Genomic DNA, 10,070 nt, shown 5'->3' on the forward strand with positions numbered 1-10,070 from the left:
CCCAGTTAAGTGCAGCTCGCCCTAAGTCTGCTTGAACCACCCAAGGGCATTTATCGTAGGGTCAGTCCACCCTTGGTCCCCCTGGCAGCTGTCAGATTCGAAGGTTGCTTACATCTGCCCTCTAACCTGGTCCCATGGAGCCTCGTGTTTCCCTGTTTGGGAAAATACATTTTGACCAGAGCAGGGGGGAGAAAAAGGTTTGGAATTTTTCCTTAAATCACTAAACTAAGATTCCACTCATGAAAGTATTAAATTCAGCTCTGGTCTAAAGTGGCAAATGTGGCAGCGCCTGGGTGGCTCAGTTAGTTAAGCATCTGGCTTTGGCTCAGGTCATGATCTCACGTTTGTGGGTTCAAGCCCTGTCTCAGGCTCTGTGCTGACAGCTAGCTCAGAGCCTGGAGCCTGCTTCAGATTCTGTATCTCCCTCTCTCTCTGACCCTCCCCTGCTCATACTGTCTCTGTCTGTCTCTCAAAAATAAATAAAATTCATAAAAAATTTAAGTGGCAAATGGGAGAATATTTGAATAGCCTTATAATCATTATCTTGAGGACAAGATGGCGGGAGAGAGAGGCGCCACCCTGACTGGTAGCCATGCTTCCCCTTAGTGTCAGTTTTTGTTGGGTTTTGTTAAATACTAGCTAGAGTTGAGAATCATGTGATAACATACAGCCGAATAGGCTAAGATAAGGCGTTTAACACAAGAAATGTTCACATGGTACAACTTTTAATGTCTATCATACAGCTGTTAACAGCACATTACACGTGGACCTAGAGCAGCACTATCTTGATGGTTCTCAGCACTCCTGAGGGGAGAAAGTTAGTTCCAGGACCCCCATCAGAAGTGGCTGGCTCCCTCAGCATTTTCAATGCGGACCATTCTTTGGTCTCAAAGAGACTCCCAAAGTCTAATTAAACCTGGACCAAAGTCTGTCCAAATATCTTCCGTCTGGGAGAATTAGAGCCCCAGAACATGCCCCAGGCAGCACCCAAAGTCTTGTTTTCTCCCCACTGAACACACAGCACAGCAACGAAGCCATTCTCTCCTTCCCCTAAAAGCTTCCCTTTTCTGTCTTCCCTGAGAGAAGGTAAAATTTCTCTTACGGTCATTAGCTCAGGAAGGTGGACTGTTTCAGAGAATCTTCTTCAGTACAGAGGCATTCCAGAAATATTGCTCTGCAGGGTGGGCATCTGGGAAAAGAAACAGAAAGAAGCTCCCAGAGGATGCTTTGCCCTCCACTGGAGACCATTAGTGTTGTCCATGCAGGCTGTCCTGGCCACCTGTGTGGGTCTAAGAGGAGAGGCCTTGTGTCCAGAGGGCAGACGCTTGTCTCCTTGGTCCTCCTCTTCCAGTGAAGAGCAGCCACCTGGTCCAGGGCTTCCACAGACAAGCCAAAGGAGGTCACCTGGCACCACAGGGGTGCAGTGTTGCTGGAACAGCCAACAACCTGACTTCCTCAGCCCATAGCTCACTCTGGGCTAAGTGAAGGCATGGGAATGTGACACAAGAGTAGCCTTTAACAATGTTTTTGGAGAGGAAAATAATCCCCTGTCTTTAAGTTCTCTTGCCCCACAATTGAGGAATTCCTCCCGTGGGCCCTCAGTGCTTTGGAGAGCCCATTACTCTTAGAAAGTATCACCATCCCCCGCCCTCCACCATTACACAAACAAAATGGCTGTCCTGTCGGTCTTGGCATTTAAAAAAGAAAAATGACAACATGGCCAGTACATTTTTCAGACTCCTGTGCTTATGCACCAAGTGACACTTTGGATATAGAATGAAACAACTAGGAGCTTGTAATGGCAAACTCTTAAAAGAGGAGTTGCCCTCAGTGAGGCCAGTAGCCTCTGGGTGGAACTGAATTCATGTGCTATGAAGAGTGATCCTCTGAGAGGCGCCCTGAGTCCACCAAGGACGTATCCAAAGTAGTGGGCCCTAGCCGGGCTCATTCACTGATGTATTTAAGTCCTTCAACAAATGTTTACCAAATGCTTTTAGGGATCCTAAACTTTAAATCCCACCATCAGAAAGAATCTCTATAAGATGGCCGCCCTCCTAGGGAGATTCAGATTGGACAAGGGGAGTATCCGCTTTCTTGGAGTCCGCTGCTTCTCAGTGTTCAGGAGGGGAGAGGGCCCCGGGCCATCAGCCAGTCTCTGGGGCCTGGCCAGCGTCTGCACCCTCCGCTTCCACCTGGTTGCTCTTGCCCAGCTTTTTCAAGCTTTCCAGAAAGGCCTTCCAAGTCTCCGACACACTCTTTTCCAGAAGCCAGCCCTCACTCTCGCACTCAAGGTCTTCGGGGTTCGACACACTTTCCAGTGCTGTGTGTAGGTAGCGCAGGCCAATTATGATGGACACCTAGTGGGGAGAAGAGACTTAGGGGAGGTCTGGGAGAAGTAGGTGGAGACTGGGGCTGTTAGGAAACCACGCAGGCCACCAGCCTCTTCGTCCCGGGGTCCTTCAACGTAACCGGCTCTGCTGAGTCTGGGTTGGTGAGGGGCTGCCCACCAGGCTGGCCTGGCGCTCAGAATAGCTGCCTCTTCTCCAACCGCATCTCCAGCCCTATTCTCCCTTGCTGGCCACCCCGGCTTCGTTGGGTCCCATCCATGCTTTCTCCTCTCCAGTCTTTACCACTTGCTGTTTGTTGCTCTCCACACTCCCCCTTCAGTTCAGCTTCCCCGCTCGGTGAGTGACCCTGCTACACATTCTCTCTCCTCTTCCTCTTCCTCTCTAGTCTCACCCATTCTGGGGGCAGGAGTCCTAGACTTCTCCTCCTTGCACCTCCACCCCGTTCCTAGCACATTGCTTGGCACATATGTGGTGTTGGGTAAACTATTTGCTAGACAAAATTAAAAGTCACCTTTTTCTCTGCAAACAATATGATCATATGTGGTTTCCTTCCACTTCTGCTATTTTGATTTGTGTGGGGCTGCATGGGTGATTTGTTTGCATTTGTTCTCTTGCAGTCACTATAACAGGCTGTGGTGCCAAGGTGCCTGGGTTCAAACCCCAGTCTTGGTACTTACCCAGCCATGTGACTAAGAGACCTCAGTTTAGTCATCTGGTTTGCAAATTTTCAGATGGAGTATGTCCTGCCTCTTGTGCATGCTGTGACATGTCAGGATGTGTAGAGCGTGGTACGTGGTGCCCAGTAAGGATGAATAGATGTGTCAGCTGTAACTGGTTATTAGTGTGGTAAGTACTGTTTTCACTTTTCCTTTGTATCGTGTTGCCCCCTTGTTTCTACACAGGTTCCTGGTTTACCCGCTTTTACACGTCTCCTTTTGAAGTATAGCAACCTCTGTGAGCTGGTGAGGCCTGCGCATGGAGACCACCCCCGATGCAGCTTGTTCACTCAGTCTCCGGCCCCTAGAACAGCACCCAGTGGTGGTAGGGCCTTGGCAAACATCCACTGAATGGATGGTGTAGGAACACTTTATAATTGCAGTAGTGGATGACAGGAGTCACTGATAGTTTTAGGTTTTCGTTATTGTTATTGTCATTGTCCATTAAAAGTTATAAAATAAGTTTATGGTAGAAAAACTCACCTCCTCCAGGAGTCCTCCTGGTGTACATGCTCACACTCTGATTCTCTCCTCCTTTCCTGAAGTAGGCCTACTGGTGCATTATGAATTTTGCACTTTGGTAATGGGCCTCACTTTGGTTCATGAGTTAGATGTCACCTCATAACTGGATTGTGAGGCCCAGGAGGGCAAGACTCTGGCCAGAGTCCTACTTTAGTTCATCCACTTTCATGCCCATCACAGAGCTCTGCCAACTGAAGGCCTCAGCTCAAAGTCAAGGGCATTTACTTCCTGTTCCCAGTGAGCTAGTCCTTATCTCATATAGTCACTAGCTTCCTGGAAAGGTGAGCACACTGAGAGGTAGCCAGAGGAACCCTGTTTTCCAACTGTTTTCAGTCTTTTCGTGGCTTTTCAGGGGACATGACCTTCTGACCTTCCAGCAGTAAGCTCCTTGCCTCACTCTACCCATTCATTCCCAAGACTGTGCCTCAAGTAGTCAATGACCAGTAAAATGTCATTCATTTGCCTCGACATGGAAGAAACCCTCCCTCCCCAGACAATGCACTACCTGCCATATGATGTGGTGAGTTAGAAGTAGTCATCTCAGCCCACGGCACAGCTACATGTGAAATTCCATAGCACTAAGAGAGCCACTTACATCAAGGAAACTTTCAATGAATCTTTTCTAATGGGCAAACTTTCCCCACGAATATTGCTGGCTTTGGGCTTCCGGATTTTGGAGTAGATTTTCTGCTGCCAGCTGAAGGCCAGAGCCTCTGAGTCACCCTCTGTACCACCTTGGTTTACCACTCACTAACACTTGCTCTCATTCAGCACCCAGGACAGCGCCCAGCACTACTTAGGTGACTTCAGTAAATGCATGGACAACTTGCTATATCCCAAGTTATGTACAGAGAGGAATTAAGCCTTACGGGTGAGATCGGTTGATCCCACAATTAGTTAGAATAACAGGTAAGTTGCTACCAGAATCTCGAGAGAAGCACAAATCCAAATAGCTCCCATTTCCTGAACACAATGTACATTATCACCTCTTGATCCCCCCAGGAATCCCAAAGCTAAGTGCTGCTGGCCTCATATAACAGAGATGTTAAGTAACTTTCCAAGACCTCAGGCTGAAAAAATGAAGGCACATGATGAACCTCTAAAACATGCAAAGTGAAAGATGCCAGACAGAAAAGGTCACATATTATGTTGGCATTTATATAAAATTGTGTCCAGAATAGATAAATCCACAAAGATAGAGCACAGATTAATGGTTTCTAGGAGCTGGCGGAGGGGGGCGGTGTGGGGAATGGGAAGTATGCTGCTTAATGGGTAAGAGCTTCTCTTTGGCAGTAATGGAAATGTTTAGGAACTAGATAAAGGAGGTAGAGGATGTTTTGGTAGTTGCGCAACATTGTGAATGTACTGAATGCCACTACAGTGCTCACTTTAAAATGATTCATTTTCTGTCCTGTGAATTTCACCTCAATCAATGACTTTTTGAGTGATAGGAAAGAAACAAAAACTAGCAGAGGTGCTGGGATTCAAACTTAGGCCTGCCTGACCCACAGCTAGGCCGGGGGCTGGTTCTGAGGAGAAAGGCAAGCACTCCAGGCCGGGCCCCACCCATTAAATCCAAAAGGGGCAGGTGAGTCCCACTCCCCTTGCCCCCAGCTGGCCCAGAGCCTACCTCAAAGAGCCAGATAAAGAGCGTGATGGCGCCAATGGAGTTCATGAGGCTGCCGTAGTAGTTTAGCAGGGTGGCCCTGCAGCCGTGCACCCACAGGTTGAGCTCCTCTGTCTGGTGGTCGTAGCTGTAGTGAGCCGAATTGTTGGTGAGCTGGTACTGAATGCAGGGCCGTGGCGAGCTGGGGTTACAGCAGCTGAAGGGAACACCATCCACCAGATACCGCCCGTCCACATTGCTCTTGATGCGACTGGAGGAGAAGGATTAGGGGCTTCTCAGCCTTCTCACCAGGGGCCAGTTCCTCCCATCCTACAGCTCTGAAAAGCTGTAATATTCATTCATTCATTCATTCTCAATAAATATTTGTTGTGCATCTACTATGGGCCAGCCACTGTTCTAGAAGCTGAAGGTGGAGAAATGACCCTACAGAACCAATGTCCCTCCTTCCTAGAGCTTATATTCTAGGGGGTTGAGACAGATGATAAACCAAGAAGTGAGTAAATAGGGAATATAGAAATGCATCCAACCATGCTGTGTACTGCCAGACCCCTGCATGCAATGATTTCTTGGAACCTTGTCAGCCTAAGGACAGGTGGTGACTAGGACAGGAATGCCTAGTGTTCATGGCCAGCAGCCTTTGGCCGCCAGCCCCCCTCCAATCTAACCTCCCTCTAAAGAGTCACTAGAGACCAAGGCCCCTCTGACCAGATCAGTTCTGTTCAGTAGATGTTTCCAGAAGGCTTGCTGTGGCCCGGGGCCTGTGCAGGGGCAGGGAATGAGACTGGAGACAGTGCTTGCCCTCAGCTTGCTTGCTTTCCACGGTGAGCTCCGCCCCTAGCCAGGGGGGATCTCCTTACTCACCTGAAGGCTGCAGCCCGCATTACTTCTGCACTTCCATATGTATGTATATATTTAGTTAGGACACACCATACATTCACATGGGTTCAGAATTCAAAAGGGGCAGACATCTTTACTGTGAAAGTTCTCCCCTCCTCATCAGGTGTCTGGGTGTGTCCTCCCTGACCTGAATGAGGTTACCCAGGTGTCTTTATATGCCAAATTCATCAAGCTGCACACTTTTGTGCACCTGAGTGCATGCATGTTATTTTGAATAACAAGGTATTTAAGTTGCATATGAACAATGCATTACATAATCTACTTTTACAAGATAAGAGTAGAAAGCATAGGAATAGAAATGTAATTATTTAAAATAAAAATTATAAGTGAATGGATAAAGAAACTGGTGTACACACACACACACACACACACACACACACACACACACACAGGAATATTACTCAGCTCTAAAAAAAGAAGTCTTGCCACTTGCAACAATGTGGATGGACCTTGAGGATCTTATGCTAAATGAAATAATAAAGACAACTACCATATGATCTCACTTACATGTAGAACCTAAAAACAAACCAAAGAAAGTGGTGATTGCCAGAGGCAGGTGTGGGAGGTGGACAGAATGGCTGAAAGTGGCCAAAGGACAAACTTCCAGTTATAAATTAATAAGTCCTGAGGATGTAATACACACGACAACTATAGTTAATAATGCTGGACGACCTATTTGAAAGTTTCTAAGAGAGAAAATCTTAAAAGTTTCTTATCACAAGGAAAAAAAATTCTGTATCTAGGTATAGTGATAGATGCTAACTAGATGTATGGTGGTGATCATTTAGCAATATATGCAAATAGCCAACCATTATGTAGTATCCGAAAACTAATATAATGTGTGTAAGCTACACCTCATAAATAAATAATAGAAATTGTTGTCAACAGCATTCATTGAAATGATAATTTCAGTGTTTAGCTTCTAAATGTCCATGTTTAATCTCCCACTCATTCTTGTCCCTTGGCCTCCAGGTCCCCCCAAACTGTAGCCAACTGTCTGTCCTTTTTTTTTTTTAATTTTTTAATGGTTTTTTATTTTTTATTTATTTTTGAGAGACAGAGAGAGACAGTGTGAGCAGGGGAAGATCAGAGAGAGAGGGAGACACAGAATGTGAAGCAGGCTCCAGGCTCTGAGCTGTCAGCACAGAGCCTGACGTGGGGCTCAAACCCACAAACCAGGAAATCATGACCTGAGCTGAAGTCGGACATTCAACTGACTGAGCCACCCAGGCGCCCCTGTCTGTCCTTCTAAAATGACTTCATAATGACAACCAAACACAGATTCTGCAAATGTTCTTATTCTTGTTTTTTACCCAAATGGTAACGTCCTGTCTTGAAACTTTCTTTTTTCCCTTAGCAGTATCTTAGAGATCTTTTTATATCTGTCAGTGGAAAGTGTTCTCCAGGTTTTTAATGAGCTACATGACATCCCCATTGCACAGATGGCCCGAGGGTACTAGTCAGTTCCCTACTGATGGATATTTAGGGCTTTCCCAATCTCCTGCTAATTCAAACATTGTGCATATTGTGGCCATATCCAGAGGGTAAAATCCTAGAAGAGGCATCCCAGCATCAAACTGTAGATCTATCTGTGATTGCCCTAGATCCCTGCCATATTTCTCCCTGGGAGGTGTATAATCACACCCTCAACAGACATGCACAAGAGAACCTGCCCTTCCCGGCCATACCCACACAGGTTCGATTTTTGATCTTTGCCAACCTGATAGAGGAAAAATAGTATCTCAAAGTTGTTTTAATTTCCATTTTTCTCCTTATGAATGAACATATGTTCTCATATGTTGAAGAGTCATTTGTGGTTTCTTTTCTGTGAACTGCCTGTTGATCAGTATGATTAAGACTTTAGGAAGGGGGCACCTGGGTGGCTCAGTCTGTTGAGCACCTGACTTCGGCTCAGGTCATGATCTCAGTTTGTGGGTTCGAGCCCCGCTTCGGTCTCTGTGCTGCCAGCTAGCTCAGAGCCTGGAGACTGCTTCACATTCTATACCTCCCTCTCTCTGACCCTCCCCCTCTCGTGCTGTTACTCTCTCTCAAAAATAAATAAAAAACATTGAAAAAAATTTTTAAAGACTTCAGGAAGGTTCTGCACAGTGTTGCCTCTTTAGTTCCAGAAAAATCCTCACCTGGGTTATGGTGACCATATTTCCAATGGTCTGCAGTTCCTGACCTCTACTTTCTGGACAGGACCTCAGCCCAGAGAACGGGTGGTCCTGGACACACAGGACAGTGATCAGAGCGGGACCACCTGAACTTACTCCCAGGGTATCCCTCTGGACAAGTTCCTTACCCTCTCTGGGCCTCAGCTTCTCTGCAATGAAGTTGACATGAGGATCATATGAAGGGATGTGTGTAAAAAGTCTCATAAAAGTGGCTGGTACATAGTACATGCACAGTAAACGTGGACTCGTGGCCGAGGCTGGGCAGGGTGGAGGAGCAAGAGCTGTCACGTGTGCTCCGTGTGCCCTCAGGAAAAAGCTGTGGCCATCATATAACAGACCACTCAATACCACGGGGCAGTAGTCATTTGTGATTAGGTGGCCAGGTCTCTGCCAACCGTAAAGGCTGAGAGCCTCCTGTGAGGACAGCAGCCATGTCTGTGAGGGCAGAGCTCACCACTGGCCTCAGGCCCTGTTAGGCGTTTGTCACTGGCTGAAGTCATTGCTACTGAAGGACTTACTTGGGCCCAACTGAGTGCACCGAGAGCACAGTGGGAGCAGAAACCACTCTGCTCTCCCCCCGCAGCCCCGAGCTCCACAGCTGGTGGCGGGGCCCTGGGTGGTCCCCGGGGGCAGGACTGAAGCAGAAGGGCTGTCAGCTTGGGGCTCCTGCCCGCCTCTTGAGGGGCCAGCAGTCCCTGCACAACTGAGCAGACGGGCCTCCTTGAGGCTGGGGAATCCGAGCTCCAATGCTGTTTGTCCCTCTGACTGACCTGCAGGCTGTCCCTCGAGCCCACTCCAAGCAGCACAACATCCCACCTGGGCCATTCCCAGTGTCCCCACGGGAGGAGTGGATATAGTAGAGGGAGCCAGCCTCTGAGTCACAAATCCGCATTTCTGGTCTGTGGGACTTCATCCTCTGGACCTGTGTGAGGTGGGGACAACCACATCCCCCTCAGCGGCTGCGGGGAGCTTCCAATGGGGCAACGTGAGGAATGCACTTGACATAGGCCCTCAGAATGCGCCATGTAGAGCCACCTGGGCAGGACATTGCACAGAGGAAGTGGTGCCCCAAGCAGGGCAGGGCAGGGCAGGGCAGGGCCTCACCCAAAGCCAAACAAGAAGAGGAAGACCAGATCACAGCAGTTGCCCACTCCTCCCCTCAGAATTTCTTCGGTCTCTCTGGTCCCTCCTGTGTGTTGGCTTTTCTAGTTAAGCTTCCTGAGAAAGCGTGGTTCCCTCCCTTGTTCCCTGTCCCAGAAGCCCTTTCCTGTCCACCATTCTCTCTCCCTGTGCACCCTCACGTGTCCTTAAGCTGACGTAAAGCCCACAACCTGCTCCGTACATAGTACATGTGCATCTGCAGTTGTGTGGACTGGGACCAGGAGCAGCTCTGAGCCACCCTCACTCTGCGGGCTGGCCTCCTGGGGACCATTTATCTTCCTACCTCACCTCGCTCACTCCCTGAGTGGAGAAACCCCCTTGCTAGCCTCCTTAAGGCAGAGCTGTGTCACCCCTCCCCAGACAGGATTCCTGAGGGAAGGGCTGTGTCTCCCCCCTCAGACTGGGGCTCCCTGAGGGCAGGGCTGTGTCTCCCCCCTCAGATTGGGGCTCCCTGAGGACGGAGCTGTGTCTTCCCGCCTCAGACTGGGGCTCCCTGAGGGCAGGACTGTGTCTCCCCCTCAGACTGGGGCTCCCTGAGGGCAGGGCTGTGTCTCCTCCCCTCAGACTGAGGCTCCCTGAGGGCAGGGCTGTGTCTCCCCCCTCAGACTGGGGCTCCCTGAGG

General features: G+C 48.8%; 1 protein-coding gene across 1 annotated transcript in view; it reads right to left on the bottom strand.

Moving 5' to 3' along the window:
* Nucleotides 1-2,021: 2,021 nt before the first annotated feature.
* Nucleotides 2,022-10,070, bottom strand: part of PRPH2 (peripherin 2) — a 16,288-nt gene continuing 8,239 nt past the window's right edge. The window contains exons 2-3 of the mRNA XM_029945019.1: nucleotides 5,217-5,463; nucleotides 2,022-2,357 (exon numbers count right to left, since the gene is read on the bottom strand). Of these exons, the coding sequence (XP_029800879.1) occupies nucleotides 2,145-2,357; nucleotides 5,217-5,463 (460 nt within the window). The 3' untranslated portion in view covers nucleotides 2,022-2,144. The remainder of the gene's footprint in view (nucleotides 2,358-5,216; nucleotides 5,464-10,070) is intronic.

Source organism: Suricata suricatta, chromosome 7 (assembly GCF_006229205.1).
Source record: "Suricata suricatta isolate VVHF042 chromosome 7, meerkat_22Aug2017_6uvM2_HiC, whole genome shotgun sequence".
In the NCBI taxonomy this organism is placed as follows: domain Eukaryota; kingdom Metazoa; phylum Chordata; class Mammalia; order Carnivora; family Herpestidae; genus Suricata; species Suricata suricatta.